Source organism: Podarcis raffonei, chromosome 15, assembly GCF_027172205.1.
Source record: "Podarcis raffonei isolate rPodRaf1 chromosome 15, rPodRaf1.pri, whole genome shotgun sequence".
Taxonomy (NCBI): domain Eukaryota; kingdom Metazoa; phylum Chordata; class Lepidosauria; order Squamata; family Lacertidae; genus Podarcis; species Podarcis raffonei.
In genome coordinates, this window is record NC_070616.1 from 36,748,711 (window position 1) to 36,769,198 (window position 20,488).

Here is a 20,488-nt window from a genome sequence, read left to right on the forward strand (position 1 = left end):
CAGGAAGTGGGTAGGTGGGAAGGCTTGGCGAGCAGTAGGAATAGCAGCTAATAATAGGAAGCCAGAAGATTTGAGCACAAGCAAGGGTAGGAATTGAAAAGAGAGGGCAGTGGCCAGAGCTGGCTCAGTCATTATGCAGACTAAAACAGCTACCTCAAGCAGCAAAAGCCTTCAAGGAGGCATCTTGTCATCTCCACAGAAATGACGCTGGTATTGGCCAAAATTGGCACTGATGCTGTTATTGCTACTCTGCCAGTAGGGGAGGTGGCAGTAGAAAAGTGGTGCTGGTGGCATCAGGTATGGTGGTGACATTAGGGCAAGGCAGTTCTTCCCTTTTCGCCTCAAGTGGCAAAACAGGACTTGCATCCCCTAGTGGTAGCAGGGACAATGGAGAACAGGGCTGCTAAAGTGTCAGCAAGGTAGGTCTGGCATGGGCAGAGTTCTCTCTTTTGTAATTTATTTCAGTATTTTGAAACTGTGTAGTTTTCCATCCAGAGAGATCATCAAAGTAACACAGAATTACAAAAAAGCAGTAATAAATGAACTCTGACTTTTTAATCAATTCAGCGCAGCTACTTATTTCCCAGCAAAGCTGCAAATTCCTTTCTTTCATTATTCTTGTGCCATAGACTGACTCAAACTCCACCCAACCAGCACACTGGCAGCCCATGGACTATCGATTTATCCAAAAGCAAACTCATGCACTGCGTTTCTGACTTCATTCCTATTGCAATTAGCTCCTCTTTCCCACCCGCACCACACCTCTCTTTTAATCATGGATATGCTAAAAGGAGTCTGCAGAGATGCTGAGGCAAATCCCTCACAATCGGAATTACGTTTATCGCTAGCAGCGTTTTACCCACCCTCCATCTGAGCCTGCCAACCCAAGCCTAACCCTGACAGTGCTGTGATGCTTGCAACAGGGCTGCTGGATTGATGGCACTGCCCTGACTTAGTGCACTCACATGATTCTGACCCTGCCTTGGTCCCAGCCCTGCCCAGGTAAACAGCAGAGACATCAGTTTTGGGAGGGCAGTTTCATCACACTGCATGCCTCACTACTGCTTGAACAAGTCCACCTTCTGCTGCTGCCAGTGTCTCAAATTTCAGTGGCACCCTGTGTAATGCAAAATCCAGCACGACTCCCGCCTTTCACCTTCCAATGGACTTCACAGTTGTGGTGCCTGCTGCAGCACCCCAGAAGCTCCGCGCCCGGTGCAGTCGTGCTCCCCTAGAACCGTCTTTGCTGCTGCAATCCATTCCCAATCCACATACCTATCCAGAGTTCAAGGCAAGTGGGAAATGCTGCTCTCTGTTGCCACTGCTCACATCTCAGAGAGGACATGTGGGGAGGCACGGATAGCAAAGAGGAGAGGAGAGAACAAGAGGGGTTGCAGTGGTCCCTTGCAAGGTAGGGGAAAAGCTAAAGGACCCCTGGAAAGATAAGTGCAGTCAAAGGCGACTCTGGGGTTGCGGCGCTCATCTCGCTTTCAGGCTGAGGGAGCCGGCGTTTGTCCACAGACAGCTTTCAGGGTCATGTGGCCAGCAGGACTAAACCACTTCTGGTGCAACAGAACACCATGATGGACACCAGAGCACACAGAAATGCTGTTTACCTTTCTGCCACAGCAGTACCTATTTATCTACCTGCACTGGTGTGTTTTTGAACTGCTAGGTTGGCAGGAGCTGGGACAGAACAATGGGAGCTCACCCCGTCACAGGGATTCGAACCACCGATCTTCCAGTCAGCAAGCCCAAGAGGCTCAGTGGTTTAGACCAATAAGGCCGGCCAAACCCAGCAGTCTGACAACTGTACTATATTGTCTCCTGTTGGATCTCACATAGTAAAAGCCACTTTGAGGAGGAAGCTCAAAGGCTGGGCTGGCAAATTTCAGGCTCTGTAGCCTGGAGACTCTGAAACTCAGACTCTGATAAAGATGGATGCCCTTATCCTTTCGGCTATGCAATCTGTGTCTCAATATAAATAAATAAAAGGAACATCAAGCTGTGCCACTAAAGGGACCACGCAGCATCAATTGCCAGAACAAGTGGATTCATCTCTCTGATGATTAGATGCCTGCAGGCTGAAATACCTGTACTGGCAATTTGGATGTGGATAATTAAAAAGCAGAGTCTTATTAGAATTTCTTAAAGCTAATTATTAATTGAAACTAAAATGTCTTTTAAAGCTTCATCTTAGCAACGAGATTAAAGAACTACATTTTATTAGGGTTTTTCCTTTAAAGAAGCAAAGTTTGAAATACTGTGACTATCTGACAGTATAGTCTGCTGCTAGCAACAGCTTCCAGGACAGCGGTTGCTTTTGATACAGATACCACAGAACGATGTCTTGCATGAGAATACAATCCAAGAATATGCAATACAGTGTACTCAATGCAAGGATTCCTCTAGAAACCAATTATATTTATCTTATGCATTATCTATATATTCAAATATTCCTCTTGACATAGCCATGGAGTGTGTGAATGTTAAGGGCAATAAAGCTATTACCCATAAATATTTTTTGCAGCATTATCAGCTTGCAACAAGTACAGCTGTTACTCAAGATATACTTTTTCTTTAGGTGAGCCACAACTTCTTTAATGTGCATTTTAAACGAACATCGTACAACTACTGTTATGAAATCTGGATAAGAGCAAGCACAAACAAGGTCCTTCCTCTGGCTACAAATGAGGAGGGAAAGAAAGAAAGGGATTCTAAGGCTTCACCCAGGCTGGTTCCTCAATGTGAACACAACACAAAACCATGGTTTGGTCATGCTGTGTGCGAACTATTGGAATTATTCCAATGTGTGGTGCCCTGGGTAAAATTGCCCAGTTTGTGCTATGAGCCACTCCTAAAACAGGGGCAAATTGTAAGAAGGCTTTCTCATGTATATATATATTTCAGTCTAAAGCTGCCAAAAAAAAAAAAAATCCATTGGAAGATGACACTATGAAAATGATGTATTTTTTCTTCCCCATAATCTGTCAGTCAACTTATTTCCTACACCGTTTTAGAAAATGTGACAATTTTTAATTGCATGTTCTTCCTTGCTATTACCTATTCAAGGGTGTGTGTGTGTGTTTTCTCTAAGAGAATATTATATTCACATTATTATTTCCAAGACACAGAGTTGCCTAGCAATCTGGGAAAGTGGAAGGGTGTGAGGGTGTGTGTGTGTGTGTGTGTGTGTGTGTGTGTGTGTGTGTAGGGGGAGTAATAACAACACAGGCCTGTGAGATTACAAGGCAGCAGAACCGTTAAATTGGTTTGCAATACTTATCAAGATGTTTGTTTCTAAATGAGAAAGGATATAGGATTTGCTCGGAGCCTGATAAAATCTGTGGATCATTTCTCAACACCCTCCCCAGCCTTACAAGCTCTCGCTTTGCAGATATGCCTTTATTGCAAAACAGAGTTCTTCCATTTAGCTTCATTAGCTGCCAAACAACTAATAAGGGAGTCAGACTATGGTGCTGTGAACTGCTGGCCTAACATTTCATGACTGTTCCCAACTCAACGTGGGGCAGCAAGCTATGCAGAGCCATTCTCAAAGAAAAAGCCAGCAAAATGTCACAAAGCATCTAGCATAGTCCTCTAAGACTGCAACCCTAAAGACTCTTGATTCTGAGTCAATACACTTTCACTGCACAGTTAACATATTTAGCTATCACAAGACCTATTTGGGCATACAAGTGACATAGAGGAGATAAGGATGCAGGACATATGAATGAGTCCTGGTCCCACCCTTAATGTCCCCATCATGCAGGAGTGCCAGCTCAAGGGGGTCAAGCCCTTTTGGCCCCCCTTATGTTTTGGGGTCGGGCCCCTCCAATGTCCAAGTAGCACAGAGGCTCCTTTGCCTCCTCCACCTGCTGCGGAGGGGAGGGAGAGTTGGAGCAGCCTTCTGCTGGTGGCAGAGCCAGGAAGAGAAGGAGAAGGAGCCACCAGCCACTGAAGCCACACAGCCACCCCCGGCTCCTCCCAACATCCTGACATCACACGCACGATGTCGGGACATCACATGTACTCCATTGCCCCCCAAATCACTCTCGTAAGCTGGCACCTCTACCACCATGTGTATACCATCCTTCCCTTCCCTTCTTGAGAAGGTAGGTCTGAAGGGGGCTTCTCTGTGTGTTTGCATGGACAATGACAACTATGGTCAGCTGAAAACAGAAGCCCCTCTTCACACGTTCAGGCATTATAACCACTGGCGGAGGAAGAGGAGTGCGGGGGGAGCACATCGCCCCTGGCAGCGCAATCCCAGTAGGAGGCCATTGTGGCTGCCCCCCTGCCCATGCTGGGCACCACGTCCCTGCGGGTGATGCACCCCGCCCCACCTGCTTTCCACCTGCTCTCCATCACAGAAGCTCCGCCACTGATTATAACTCCCTCATGAAAGAACATAAGAAGAGCCCTCCTGGAGCCAGCCAAAGGCCCAACTAGTCCAGCATCCTGATCTCACAGTGGCCAGACAGATGCCCAAAGGCAGGACCTGAATACTATAGCTGTGATTCCCAGCACCAGGTATTCAGAGGCATACTGCATTTGATAGGGAAAGTCTTACACATCCATCGTGACTGAGGAGCCATTGGTAGCCTTACTGATAACCTAACAGAACCACAACTTCCAGGGTCCTATAGTTTAACAATCATCCCCTCTTTGTAGGGAACTATAGGAATTGGAACTTTGTGAGAATAACTATTTACTAAAAACTCTCAGCAGCCTTAGCAAACTACAAAACCCACGATTCTTTGGGGGGGAAGCTGTTTAAAGCGACAGAATACTGCTTTAAATGTGTAGTGCAAATATGGCCAAAGACTGGGGGGCAGGGGAATGGAAAATGGAGAAAGCCATCCGTAGACCTGAGATACAAGTGAACAAGGATAATGACCAGTGTGTTTGGAGCAGATAATTCATTCAGTGCCACACGGAATTTCTTCCTTACCTGTACTTTCGTCCATGCTCTCCTCAGAGACATGCTCATTTTGGTGCACCCACTCCCCATTGCACTTGAAGAAGATCTGCATTGCAGGCACAGCTCGGCAGCGCAACACAATAGGGTTGCTTTTGATTATATACGCATCGTCTGGCTCTTGCAGAAAATGGGGCAGTGTCCCAGGAGCAGACGGGATGGACTCTGGGAGGGTTTCACCATTGTCATTGCCTGCAAATGAAAAAGAAAGGAAATGTCACACATGAAGGAATCCTGGTCAAATACAAATTAGATCATGGCCCAGATAGGATGCTTGGACCTGGGTGTTGTTGTTTACAACATTCGTGATACATTTGGCCAGCAGCAACAGTTAACATGACAAGATCTGAAAGCAAAAGTTCTCAGCAGGTTGGATCTGGTCCATGACTGGATAGGAAGCATGCATGGTACTTTCAGTTCCATTTAAGAAAGGAAAGATGATTATTATGATGATTTAACTAACTAACTAGTGAACTGAGACAATGGGGGCACACCTAGCACATCTATGAATTGGCAGTTCAGTGAGTGTGCTCACAACTCAGAAGAATTTGCAGCAGACTTCCCCAAGCTGGTGCCTTCCTGGTGTTTGGGACTAGAACTTCCAAAAGCCTTAATCAGCGCACCCAGTGCTCAGGAATGATGGGACTTATAGTCTAAAGCATCTGGAAAGCACCAGCTTGGGGAAGGCTGACCTACAACCATCCAAGGGTGCAAATTTGTTCAGTAAGATTAAAGACATGTAGCACAAAGGAAGAGAGTGAAATTCTAGCCCAAGGGGAATGCAAGAAAGCAAGTTTGCTGCGCACATGACAGAATTATCATATTAAGAATAAAATATGCATCATTACTGATGTGAAATATTCACTAAAGTGGAAAGCACTGATATAGTATCAACATCCACCAAGACTCTGACAGGTATCCCCATTTTACAAAACGGAACAGAGGCTTCATATAAAAATTGCTCCAACATTTCACAGGAGAAAATAGAGACAACCCTTTGCATGAAAAGCTAGAATGAGCCTGCAGCAGAGTCCAGTTGCCTGAGGAGAACATAATCCAGCCTACAAGTGTGACATAAGTAGGAACTAATTAAACATATGCAACAACCGAAGGTGGTGAGTCAACCCACAGACAACTATAGGTCAATGCAATTAAGTGTGTCGAAGGTATGAGAGCTGCTGAGGGATTTTGCTGTTCCAGGCCCATTAAAGCTATCATTTAAGTCACTAGCCCTTCTAGAATTAACATGATCAAACATAATGTGAAAGCACCACTCAAAACAACTGCTTGGTAAGCCAGTGGGTGAAGTTAGAGCAGGTGGACCAGATCTTTGCCTCTCCCGCCCTATATAGGTAACTTTGACTGACAAGACAAGTTCAGAGATTTTCTCATAAAAACAGCAGAGGAGCATTTATCTGCACTGGTTGCATGGGAACAGGACAGACACACGAAACAGTTTTGCCACTGTCACACTGCATTTTGCCCACTGGATCACAATTAAGTTAGTCTTTGGTAAAGAAGGCAGTCGATGCTCTCTTAAAGTCTCCGAAGTACTTTTGCTTTAACGTAAACACGTGCATGCATTTTTTAAGATGGAGCTGCAGGGACATTTCATATGATTTAAATTGCACTCACACACTCCTTAATGTATTGTTAAAATGATGCAGTTCACCCATTTATGACATGTCAACCGACAGTAAATATTACATCCCTGTAGGCTTTATTAAATCCATGCATTAGAAGGAACAAAAGGCATTAAAACATTTTATGCGAGAAAAGAACTCCCTGCTTCCATCGGTGCCTTGAGCGATGTCAAAGTTGTACATTTCGACTTGTACTTATGCAGTTTAATAGCCCGTGAAAAAAGGGTGGAATATTCACAAAAAATGTAATCACCTAATCATAGAATATTAGAAAGGGCCCAACGGGGCATTATAGTTCATCCAGAACCCCAGGGGCTTCTTGTTATCTAAAGCATCTTTTACATCATCACCACCATGATCCGTGTAGATTTGCCATTTCATTAAGAGCATTGCAGAGTAGAATTTCAGCTGAAAAGAAGCTCAGATATGATTTGCTTAGTGTTATATATATATCCATCCCATTTGGGTGGTGTCTGGGGCACTCAAGGCAGGCCCAAAACAGAATCTGGTAGGCGCTAGGCAGATTAAAATGATGGATGTTCCGGCAATCTTGCTCTCTCTGTGGAAAGTATGTGTGCATAAGAGAGCAGAGGCAGAGCAACAGTAGCAAGAAGAAAATGCACCCACTCAGGTGAAGTGGCTCAGGTGAAGCAGGTGGGAGAGCTAGCTAATAGCATCTGGACAAAGGTCCATCCCTCTCACCACAAAAGAAAAAAAAGACATAAATCTGGAACCAGCACAGATACCATGTGATGTGCATCTTTAAAAATATACAGGCAACAATCGTCCTATCAATTTCTTCCCAAACTCGCTGGTGTGTAGTGTGGCCATATGCCCCACTGTACCAAGTATAGTCCTTTATCTGAAGGAGTCCTCTGTCTGAAAGGCTGTCTCGCCCACAAGTTCAATATGAAAATACAAAACCCTAAGAAGGGAAAGCCAGGGGGACCATCAAGTTGCTCATCCAACATTTAGCAGCACCTGGGCAGCAGACCGAACAGGCACACATGGGTTACCTGGCCTCAGCCTTCCCCACTATGGTGGCATGTGTTGTAACTCTATTTAAATCAGTTATCGTTTCTAAATTTGCATACATGCACAAATGAGCAGATGCCAATGTTATGCAACTCTGTATCATTTTGGGGAGGGCGACACATTTCCTCTCGAATTAAATTAAGCCACTTCCTGGTTGACATCACCACAGCAGCCCTTGAACGATAAAGAAAATAAAACATTGTGTGTGTGTGTTTGACAAAATTGTTTAGCATCAAGTGGGGCTCTGAAACATTTCTGCTTGCAAATTATTAGCACTTTTCATGTTTATATCCGTCATTTTTCAAGATGGAGGCTATTCGTAGCTTCAGGGAAAGAGCGTAATGCCGCAATGAATGACAAGACCCAACAATCAAACATATTGTGTGCTGTTGTTTTCGTTTGCATTCTTGGGAAATTACCTTTCAGAAAGTGTTTTGTGTTTTATGCCCCATGTGCTCACGTAGTAGGTCCTCTAATTCTTTTTATGACAGTAATGAAAAGAAGAGGCGAGAGAGTTAGAAAGAAACAGGAATGCAGCGTTTGTCATTTTTCAAAGCCCTGATAGCAGCAGAAGCAACAAATCTTTACAAATTTTAAACAAAATGGAAATATAATTAAAAACTCCCCCTTAAAAAAACCAAGTTTCCTTCTTTTAGAAGAAGATAGTTTGAATGATGTTAATTCTTAGCACTATGGAAGACACATTTTAAATTAAAAAAAGATTTCTTTAAAAACTGAATTAAACACCCTCTTATGGAAATAAACAGCATTAGCCATGTTATAGCAGGTGCCGGATATGCCATTAGCAAAGTGCTACATTCTAAATTTTTCAGGTTTTATGGACTGCGATTTGGTAGCTTTTTACCATTTATACAGCCCTATAAAACCAAACAGCGTATTATTGTAGAAAATATGCCTTGGGAAGTACCTGAGAGCAAGGAAGGAAAGGTTTTTTGGTCATAACAAAACTAATATCTTACTTGCCTAGAAATGTTCTTTAGAGCAATGTGCACATTTCCAAGTATAAAAACAGGAAGGTAATGCACCACTTGCCATAAAAGGTGAACAAGGATCTAGATCTTTTTTGTGAGCTCAGACTGTTCTCTGAAGAAAACAGAAAACAGGGATCACATTTGCAAGCAGACCGACAACTGGAGATGGACATTACCATTTTTTTTCCTGTGAGCACAAACTGTTTATCACCTTCTATACAAATGGTTGTCTGGGATAGGGACTTACTATAATAAATAATAATAAATAATAAATTTTATTTATATCCCGCCCTCCCCAGCCGAAGCTGGGCTCAGGGTGGCTAACAACAATCAAAATAATCCAACATTCTAAAAACATTCATTATAAAATTAATTAAAATCAAATTAAAATCAAATTGATGGCAACCATTAAGCAAAATTCTGTGCAGATTGCCAGAGGAGGGGGTCAGGCTGCACCCTGACCAAAGGCCTGGTGGAACAGCTCTGTCTTGCAGGCCCTGCGGAAAGATGTCAAGTCCCGCAGGGCCCTAGTCTCCTGTGACAGAGTGTTCTACCAGATTGGAGCCGCGACCGAGAAAGCCCTGGCTCTAGTTGAGGCCAGCCTAACCTCTCTGTGGCCTGGGATCTTCAGGATGTTTTTATTTGCAGACCGTAAATTTCTCTGTGGGACATACCAGGAGAGGCGGTCCCGTAGGTACGAGGGTCCTAGGCCGTATAGGCCTTTAAAGGTTAAAACCAGCACCTTAAACCTGATCCTGTACTCCACCGGGAGCCAGTGCAGCTGGTATAGTACTGGATGAACATGATCTCGCAGCGAAGACCCCTTAAGGAGTCTCGCCACGGCATTCTGCACCCGCTGGAGTTTCTGGGTCAGTCTCAAGGGCAGCCCCACATAGAGCGAGTTACAATAATCCAGTCTGGAGGTGACCGTCGCGTGGATCACAGTGGCTAGGTCAGGACGAGAGAGATAAGGAGCCAACTGCTTAGCTTGGCGGAGATGAAAAAATGCCGCCTTTGTTATAGCTGTAATCTGCGCCTCCATAGAGAGGGAGGTATCGAAGATTACACCCAAACTCTTAACGGACGATGCTGGCACTAATTGCACCCCCGCAAGAGATGGGAGTTGCCCCCTCAATCCCATATCACTCTGTCCCAGCCAGAGGACCTCTGTCTTCGAAGGATTTAACTTCAACCGGCTCCCACGTAACCATCCAGCCACAGCTTCCAGACATCTGGTCAGTGTGTCTGGGGCCGAGTCAGGATGGCCATCCATCAACAGATAGAGTTGGGTGTCATCAGCATACTGATGGCAACCCAGCCCAAAACTCCGGACAAGCTCGGCGAGGGGGCGCATAAAGATTTTTAAAAGCATCGGGGAGAGAATCGTACCCTGAGGCACTCCACACACCAAGGAGTGGCGCGATGACAATTCCCCCCCAAGCACCACCCTCTGTCCTCAACCAGAGAGAAACGAGCGCAGCCATTGAAGGACTGTGCCCTGGATCCCTACGTCGGCAAATTTAACCCTAACCCCCAGATGTTGCGGCCGGTGCAGCCGGCCCCCCTGCACTCCCCACGCTACGCCACTGCTGGAGAGAGATTAAAATGGGGGCTGGCTTGGATGTCACTTGAACCTATGGTTTCCTGGTATATGCATAACACCTAGGCTGACATGTTCTCCCTCTCCTCCTCTTGTGTGAGTACAAAGCGATTGAAAGCTTTTATTCTACAAATAAGAAAATTAAACTGTGCTATTTTCAGGTTTGCATTCTTAAATATTCCACATTTCTGCATTACACCTGAATACAGATAACTATAGTTTGTTTTTGGAGCAATCCAGGAACAAACCATAGTTCCCTGTGTCTTCTAACATTTTCCCCAACCCTCTGCAGCACATTTGGGGTGGGTACTGAGCACATGCAGAGGGTGGAAAAGGATAGAGGTGGAGTTTGTTGTGCAAAATCCTTGCACTAACAAAATGAATGCACTGGATATTCCCCCATAGTGCTGTGCATGCATAGCTGGAAAGAGTATTTTGAACTTGGGATGGGAAGAAATTTGGTTCCGTTCACATTTTAATATGAAACGATCTCATTCACTCTTCTCAAAACAATACAAAAAGCTAAAATGCAGCTATCTTTTGAAATTTGCACTCCTCTGAATTTGTGATGCAGTTCTCCAACCAAGTAATGTATACAAAAAGGTGTAATAAAAATGCATAGATTATATTAGACTTGCAAAACATTGTACATTAGAAAAACCGAGAACTAATTTTTTTTATCAGCACCTTTTAAAAAAATATATATATGCAAACTGATGCAGAAATGAGCACAATGGAATTTAAGATTGAAAAATAAATGAGAACTGAAACTGACCGATTTGTCCATCCCTATTTACAACCTCATCAGCACCTATGATTGGCAGGCAGCATGAACCCCCTGGATTGGCCAGAGCTGTAAGAAATGCCCAGAATAGAGTCCTGTGGAGTTCAGTGGAGCTTACTTCTTAAAGTTAAGTGGGCACATGATTGCAGCCTCCGTCTTTTCACGTCAGTCACATCTTTGCTTGGCTGCACAGCCAGAGGCTCCTGGCTTTATGCTAACGCTCAGTTTTATGTGAGCAGATTAGAGCAATGCAAAACTATGGCAGTGAAAGGCAAGCCCTACCCAAGGGTTAACTCGCTGTAGGTTGCATAAGAGCATCACACAAGCGATTATTAGCATGGAAATCACATTCATTATTCAGATGGGAAAACACAATCAGATGGGCCTTGTCTGTGTGCTCTTAATCAGGAGAGCAGAGCCCCCCTCCTGCTTTTGCATTAGGATTTCTTTTTGAAATTACTTAAGATGTTGATGGGAGCTGGAGATTTGATGTCCACACAAATCCCTAATACCTTTGTACCTTTAATACATGGATTTACTAAAGCCTACAGGGACATGGTATTTAGCAAAGATTGACAATAAAGGAAACAGCAAGAGTGGTCAGCAGTAGAACATGCATGCTGATTTGTTCCATGGCTTATAAAGGCAGCAAAGCCTTACAATATTTGTGGCGTGGGGGCACTTATTACTTATTTGGTACACTGAAAAAGTAAGTTGGGATTTGCATGACTTCAACATGAACATAATTTCAAAGGGCTCTGCCATAACTCACCACTGCATCTGTTCTTTACAAGTTACAGTGCACTTAGGTTAACCCCATACAGATGCTCTGCTTGATGAGCAACCCCTTCTGGTATACCTATATCCCCACCTGTTGGCCGGATGGTAAAGACTCACTGGGGTCACCCACCCCAATGTCATCTAAATACAGAATTGGTGGCTATTCAAATTACAAAAACTGAACTATTAAGCAGCTTATAAATACTTTTAAATGACAAAGGAGTAGATAACCCAGAGCCTGGGCTTCCCACACAACTAGACATATATCAGCAGGAAGGGCCAGGCAAAACACCTTTTGGATTCTACCTATGCGATGTAAACAGATCTTGTATAGAACAAGGCTTGATTAGGGCCTGCTTGTGCATGTGGCTTGTGAAATAACGAGACACTGCAGGATGTCTGTGTGTCAGGACTGAGTCATAGGCAGCAGTCAGAAATGAACCAGGAGCTGAGTCAGAGCCAAGGAACATGCAGAAGTATACCAGAGTCAGATAAAACCTTGGCTGTGATGTAAAATTCATGCTTTACAGTCCTTGTACAATGGGGTACAGTGGCTAGTATGGTGGGTAGAACCAGTCCCAGTGCTGAGAAGAGGAGCACAGCAAGCTGCCTTATACTGAGTCAGGCCATTGGGCCATCTACCTCAGTACTGACTACACTGACTGGCAGCCAGGGCTGTCCTAAGCATATGTGGTGCAGGGGTGCAAAGATCCACCCAGTGCCCAGTCCCAGGTTGCCCAGTCCCAAGTGCACAAGGGGGCGGAGCCGGCTGGCCACCTCAGTGTCTTGCTGGCTTGGGCGCCGCTGAACTCGCGGCGCAGAGCTGCCCGCAGCAGAAGAGTCCACTACGGCGCTCTGAGCAACGGGCGGGCTTTTCCCTGGACTCAACTCTTGGGACCCGGACTCTCGGCCTGGCGCCTCTGAGAGCCTGGCGCCCGGGTGCCCCGCACTCCTAGTGCCTATGGGTAAGACGGCCCTGCTGGCAGCAGCTTTCCAGGATTCCAGACTGGGAATATTCAGGAAACGTTGGAGACTGAACCTGGGACCGTCTACATACCAAGCAGATATTCTACCACTGAGCCCTTCCCCATAAAAATACTTCTTTGCCTGGAAGATGCTTCCCAAGTGCAATTCTGATGCCTCACAACTAGGGATAGACAGACCCATTGATGTCTTGTCCATTCCAAATCTCAGGGAGGACAGAACTGTCCTGTTTTGTTTCAAAGTGGATTTTAATGGAAAATGCTTAGCATTCTACCCAGTAACACAAACTTTTTAAAAAAGGACTTAGAAAGTAATCTGAGGGTTGCGCATGTCCTCTGTGCCCATATTCTTTTTTAAAAAATGTAAAACTTCTAAAATAGAGTAGTGTGTGTGTGTTTAGTACCAAACTTACTGCACAAAGGTAAAAAGAAAATGCATTTGTTGCTCCACCCACTTTTCCTGCCCATCACTCTCATGTGGTCCCTGGAAGATTGCCCAGAAGGGAATGTGGCCCTTAAGTAGAGAAAGGATTTCCACACCTGCATTAGGAAATGCAACCCTTCCCTTAAAAAAATAAATAAAAAAACAATCACCTAACATATTTAGCCCTGCAAAAAGGTAAAGGGACCCCTGACCATTAGGTCCAGTTGCGGACAACTCTGGGGTTGCAATGCTCATCTCGCTTTACTGGCCGAGGGAGCTGGCGTACAGCTTCCGGGTCATGTGCCCAGCATGACTAAGCCACTTCTGGCAAACCAAAGCAGCACAGAGAAATGCTGTTTACCTTCCCGCCAGAGCAGTACCTATTTATCTACTTCACAGGAGCAGGGACTGAGCAACGAGAGCTCACTCCATCGCGGGGATTTGAACCGCTGACCTTCTGATCGGCAAGCCCTAGGCTCTGTGGTTTAGACCACAGCGCCACCCACGTCCCTGTTTAGCCCTGTACCTAAGCTTTTAATTCTACGTGCCTAACAAGCTTTAAAATCTAAAATGCTCCGCAAATGGCAAGCTTTGAGCAGTCGTGGCCACTGCCGTGCAAAAGGTTTAGCCAAGCAAGCTTGTTCATCATCATCATCATCATCATACAATAATAATACCTTTATTGTCAATGCACAACCTGTGTACAATGAAATTAACCGAGCCTCCCCCCCCCACATACAAACACTCAATCTCATTGCACTCTGTGTGCTTGTTGCACAACACACCAACCCTGAAAGTCAGTTGCACTATATTATTTTCCATTCAGCAGCCTAACAGCCCACAGATAGAGCCCAGCTCTAAGTATTGTACTATGGAGAATCTTGCTGTAATACAAGATAACTGGCTACAGCTTCGTAGGAACAAAATCTCTTCGATGTTGCAACAATGTTTGGTTTGCCGGGAGTTCTCATTTATTGCTACCTAACAACCCTGAATCAGATCAGCCCTAGATGCTGCTCTCAAGACAGTTACTGCTCAGGAAAAGAGAAGGAAATAAAAAAGGGGGCGGGGGAGGGGATATCCAGCGAAGTAGAAAAGCCAGAGGCTGGGGAATGGAACACGTATTGATCTTCTTCTATCATTCTTTTTCGAAGCTTCAGTGCAAACATTTGGCTTTCTGAGAGTCAAATCAGGAGGTGTCCCCCCCAGGTGGGGGAAGAAAAAGAAAACAAGCAGGCAAACAAACAAAAGCAGACACAAAACCCATGCACCCCTGCTCATCCAAAATTCCAACAGAGACTTCCTTTCTTCTTTGACAATGCTTCATCAAACCAGAATCGAGTTTGTAGTCAGAGACTGAACCATGGATGCACTGTGAAACTGTTTAAAGAAACAATAAAAGTTTTTGGTCTAATAGGCCAACTTCTCATCCTGCTTCCACAGAGGATCAGGCTATCAAAGTCTATTGTCCATTATGACCATGTTGTACCTCCACTGTCAGAGAGGTACCAGTTGCTGAAAATCACAAGTGGGGAGGGTCCTTAAGAACTTGGGGCCAGTTTACCTGTGAGATCGCCTTGCCCCAAATGTGCCCCTTCGACTGCTTTGATCGGCGGAATTGGCACTACTACAGGTGCCACATTATAACTCGATCACTTAGTGAGCTTCCCGTACCCATCCTGTTGGCCATCATGAGAAAAGGACATTGAAGTAGATAGGCTTCTGGCCTGATCCTGCTCGATTCTTCTTACATTCTGCTCCAGAAGTCCTCACTCCAGATTTACCACTTTCTCTCTTTGTCTGGGTTATGGGTAACCCTGCTGATGGTCTGCCATGGAACAGGATTCACCCCATCAATAAACCAGTGGATCAGTTACCAACAGTAGCATGCAGCCTGAATGCCATAGTGAAATTTCCACAGAAAACACATTTTCTGAATGAGCAATTCATCATCTGCAAGGTAGGGTATACTATGAGTTTGCTTAGCAAACAGATTGTGTCCAAGGAATAGTCTGAAGACAGTGTGCGGTGGCAAATTTTGAAAGTGCAGGAGCCTATTTATGATAGCCGCCATAGCCACTCCCTAAACAAAAATAAATATTTTTTTTTAAAAAAAGACAGGCAAGACAGCTGTGTCGATCCAAATGACACACACTCACACCAAGGAGCAGGAGTATGTAGCAAAAGCAATTTTCGCAGTGATGGAATAGTGAGCGGGCAAAGGGGCGGGCGGGTAGTGGCTTGGTCGGCATCTTGAACTTTGGCTGGGGAGACCTGGATTCATAGCCCTGATCACATCGTCAGTTCCCTGGGTAATCTTGGGCCAGACAATGTTGGAGCCAAGCCTACCTAACAAAAAGGGACCATGAGCAAGGTGAAATAGTTCTCTTCCCTTTCATATCTGTAAACATCGCAAACACCGTGGAGATGCTGTAAGCTTCCGGCGCTCTCTTTTTCAAAGGAAACGTAAACCGCCAGTGCTACTCCTGTAATTTGTCGTCACAATGCAAGAGTATGTTAAGCCTCCCTTCTGCAGATGTAAGACGCTAAAGCATTTAACTAATATTTGCAGCTTCGAAAATGGGGCAGGCGTTAGAGATTCCAACGGCATGCTTTGATTTAGAGCTTGCAATGCTACTCACATCAGCGTCCCCTTGACACTGTTGAGATGTTGTCTGTGCATCGCACTGTCACACAGAGAGATGTGTTAACATTGCCCCCCCTTTTAACGCCTTGACATTGAACAGTTGTCTTCCCACACTCACAATGACATTATTCTGCTACATCCTGATATCAGAAAGTCATCTCTGTTTCTTCAGCACAGGCATCTCTTTTGTTTTCCCGTGTTTTTCTTTTTTTTTCTTTTTGACATTGTCTTACCATATCACACTTGTAAGGATATTATCTTGGCAACCCAATTATGATTGCAAGTTCCACTGAAAAGAAACACAAGCACTATCTCAATGGAAAATCTAAGAGGAAAGAACACATCATGTGCAGAATGGCTTCCTCTGCCTTTGCAGCATGTCAGGACATTTTAGCCACCTCACCATCTCTTGCAGATGAATTAAATTGTGCTATATTTTCTTTTGCCTTTGCCTTTCGGGACTCTTGTGCATGCAAGAAATGCTGTGTGACCCAAGGCTTGTCAGTTCACTGTGGTATATTGCCAACTGGTGGTATTAAACCATTTTGACCGTGGTTCTGCCTCCTCAGTTGTAAATTGCTTATTCTGGAATGACTCTATAAACATTTAGAGAACACTTTAGCTATGCTTGCAAACCACGCTTTGCCAATTAAGGCAGCAGGGGAAGGTGGAGTCTTGGCATATATATCGATGTGCTGCCAGGCAGGTATTGGAGAACTCATCCAGCCGTTTTAATAGGGCGAAACAGTGAAGAGTATCAACTTTGCTGTTGCTGCCCTTAGTGTGTGGCTGCCCTGTGTTGTGAGCAGGGGGGAAGGAGGAATCTGCCCTACTTGGGCATTCCATTATGAGGCGGTCCAAGAGCTGTGGGCATCTGGGTCCCCATCCACCCCCACAAAAACATAATGAAAGCTGCTACTAAAAGCAGCTGATTGTTTTGTAAATGCAAACGTTAGTTGTAAGCAGTATGCTTTGACAAGGACCCCACGAACATACCTTTCATCCATTGTTATATGTCCACTGGAAGGAAACATAAAAGCAATCAACAAATGTAATTTACAGCAGTTCAACTAAGGGATGGGCCATTCTGTCAGTTTGGGTATCTCCGTTTTCCAGTCTTAAGTCTGGTTCTCCGTATTTCTGCAACAGTTTGTGATTCGTAGTTTTTAATTCCCCATGAAATTTTATCAGAACTTCAGAGCAATCTTCTCCTGTCATACGCTTTTGAATGCCATTTTGCATAATATGCGTAAACCAAGTTCCTCTAATGTAATGCACCTTTGTATGTTATTTTCACTAATATATGCATTTATATGCACAGTTTGCCTTATGTCTCTGTGTATTACTAGGCTGGATAACGGCATTGCAAAATTTGGAGAAGTCTAGATTTTGAAGAATGGGAGCATTTCATTTCGTGACTCTTCTTCAAAAGTGCAAATTAGTGAGATTTGCCTTTAAATGTGGACTGAAACAAATTCGTCTTGCCTTCCTAGTATGTTCACACACACACACACACACACACACACACACACACACACACACTTTTTTAACTGCTGAATGATGCAGAAACGGGAAACTGACACAGACTGCTAAATCTGATGCAATCGATCCTTGTTGCTAAGAATCTGAATTCCAGCTGTGCTTTCAGCTGGAAACTTCCATCCCACCTTAAGGTCATGAAGACAATAGCCCTCTCTTACTATTGCTGCTCAAAACTGATGCTCCGATTCTGGAGCTCCCATAAACTCACCATATCTAACAGCCAGCAGTGACAAACCTAGGGCTCATCCACACTTCTGCTTGTTTTGTGCCTATAAAGCTTTTTTCTGCTTTCTAGGCAAAGGTCTGAGTGGTTTTGCCTTTGCCCTGCTACTTTCCTTCAGAAAACCTACTCTTTAGCACTAGGTAAACGTAAAGGAGGGACGCGGGTGGCGCTGTGGGTAAGAGCCTCAGCGCCTAGGGCTTGCCGATCGAAAGGTCGGCGGTTTGAATCCCCGCGGCGGGTTGCGCTCCCGTTGTTCGGTCCCAGTGCCTGCCAACCTAGCAGTTCGAAAGCACTCCCGGGTGCAAGTAGATAAATAGGGACTGCTTACTAGCGGGAAGGTAAACGGCGTTCCATGTGCTGCGCTGGCTCGCCAGATGCAGCTTTGTCACGCTGGCCACGTGACCCGGAAGTGTCTCCGGACAGCGCTGGCCCCCGGCCTCTTGAGTGAGATGGGCGCACAACCCTAGAGTCTGTCAAGACTGGCCCGTACGGGCAGGGGTACCTTTACCTTTTAAATGTAAAGGACCCCGGACAGTTAAGTCCAGTTGCGAACGACTCTGGGGTTGCGGCGCTCATCTAACTTTATTGGCCGAGGGAGCCGGCGTACAGCTTCCAGGTCATGTGGCCAGCATGACTAAGCCGCTTCTGGCAAGCCAGAGCAGTGCACGGAAACGCCGTTTACCTTCCCGCCGGAGTGGTACCTATTTATCTACTTGCATTTTGACATGCTTTTGAACTGCTAGGTTGGCAGGAGCAGGGACCAAGCAACGGGAGCACACCCCGTCGCGGGGATTCGAACCGCCGACCTTCTGATCGGCAAGTCCTAGGCTCTGTGGTTTAAGCCACAGCACCACCGGCGTCCCTCTTTAGCACTAAATTGGAACAAATGGCAATCCGGTGAAAACCTGATTGCCATTTATTCCACTGCAGAATTAAACTGCCGGTTTTCCAGGGTAAAAAAAAATGGGACAACTGGAAGTGTGGATGAGCCCTGAAGCGCTGCATGAAAGCCAACCTTTCATCTCAAAACTGACTTCACCAGAGCTTCCCCGGCTTCTCCTAATCCTTCTCATCAGAAAGTTGGGTGACAAGTGGGAAATTGTTCTGCCAGTGAAAGAAAACAAAATTCATTTCCCCTGGCAATTTTCTGCAAGGATGCCCCCCCCAAAATAAGAATGTGCAATAAGTTGTGGAAATAAATATGAAATATTGCACTAGGGCAGCACACACAAAATCACCAGCTAGAAATCTATTCTAAGATTATCAGAATGTCAATGGCTTCTAGCTGATTTCCACTAATGTATATTAAGGCAAGGCTCACAGTTTTACACAGAGTGTTCCTGTACGAAATGAGAAGTTGTATTTTTAAGCTTCCTAGTTTTCCTTCCCACTTTATTATTATTTTTTAATGTTCTTTGTGCCTTCTAATATCTGACTACACATTCACTTTACACTTCATAGAAGAAACTTAGAAAGCAGATGTTATCAGACCCATTTTACAAATGGTAAGTGGCCAATATTTGTTAGGTGACTCTAAACAGATCCCAAAGTAGAAGTGTGAATGTCAGCCTGAAGCAGGGATAGGCTTGGGTAATGTTTCGTAGTATGTCACCCTGAGAAATTGGGTCAGTAATAAATTCCAGGGACAAAAAAAAGGAATGGTGAACTTTTAACACACACAACCCTCTTTTTGAACCAGAAGTGAGCTTCCATCCTAGTTCATCTCCTTTCATCCATCTCCTTTCAGCATAAGCCTTCCCAGCCAGCAGCCCTCCATCCCAGAAGCACATTCTTTTTATCCTTTTAAAGCTGATACGTCCCATTTAACACAGGAATGGAGCACCTGTGGTCCTCCAGATGTTGTTGGAATACAACTACAACCATCATCAGCCATTGACCTTGTTGGCTAGGCCTGATGGGAGATGGGAGTCCAACAACTGGAGGACCACAGGTTTCCCAACCTTAATTTAGCAGTTATTGCTGAACAGATCTCCATAAATTCGACTCATCTTCTTAAAAGTGATCTATGCCAGAATCCACCAGCATTACTTTAACCCTATCAAGGGGTTCTATCCATAGATGAGACCGATATGTTAGCACAGCCATGTTGATTATCCTACCCACCCCACCCCCCAACATCATGTACATTTCCAACTCTATAATTCTATTGTTCATTCACTAAACTTGTGCATGGGCCTCGGGGCTGTGTGCTCCTCACTTCCCACAACCATGAGGACAACAAAAGGTTTTCACTTCCATTTTTGATTGGCAACAGTTTATTGTCACATCCAAAACCTAACCTCTAGTTTATCTGAACTACGGTTTAGGGAAGAAAGCCAACTTAATACACCACAGTTTGAAATTGGATTACTAGTGTGGCTTTTTAAAAGAATTAGACAAAGGAATGGAGGATAAGACTATCAGTGGCTATGAAACCTGAAGGCTTTGTTTCACCTTCACTGTTGAAGGCAGTATGCTTTTGAATACCAGTTGCTGGAAACCACAACAGTGCTCCTTCTTGCTGGTGTCACACAGGCATCTATTTGGTGACTAGATGGGCCACAGGCCTGACCCAGCTGGTTCTGCTTATGTTCAAAAGGCCATAGCTAAGACCAGGGGTCAGCAAAGTTTTTCCACAGGGGGGCGGTCAACTGTCCCTCAGACCTTGTGGGGGGCCCCACTATATTTTGGAGAAAAAAGATTCACCACTGACTCTCCCCTCCCTTCTGCACAGCACCGGATTAGCCCTGGTGGCTGCTTACCTGTGCCTTGTGAGTGGCAGGGGATGGCGGCGGCAGCGGCAGAGGGATGGTGAGTGGCGCGAAAGGGCTGGCTCCGGAGCGGGGCTGCTCTA

The 20,488-nt window shown here is 45.0% G+C and overlaps 1 protein-coding gene across 5 annotated transcripts in view; it reads right to left on the minus strand.

Moving 5' to 3' along the window:
- Positions 1-20,488, minus strand: part of UNC5D (unc-5 netrin receptor D) — a 406,442-nt gene that overhangs the window by 209,548 nt on the left and 176,406 nt on the right. For all 5 annotated transcript variants that reach the window (XM_053367889.1, XM_053367891.1, XM_053367890.1 and 2 more), the window contains exon 2: positions 4,955-5,173. In XM_053367889.1, coding sequence (XP_053223864.1) covers positions 4,955-5,173 — 219 coding nt within the window. The remainder of the gene's footprint in view (positions 1-4,954; positions 5,174-20,488) is intronic.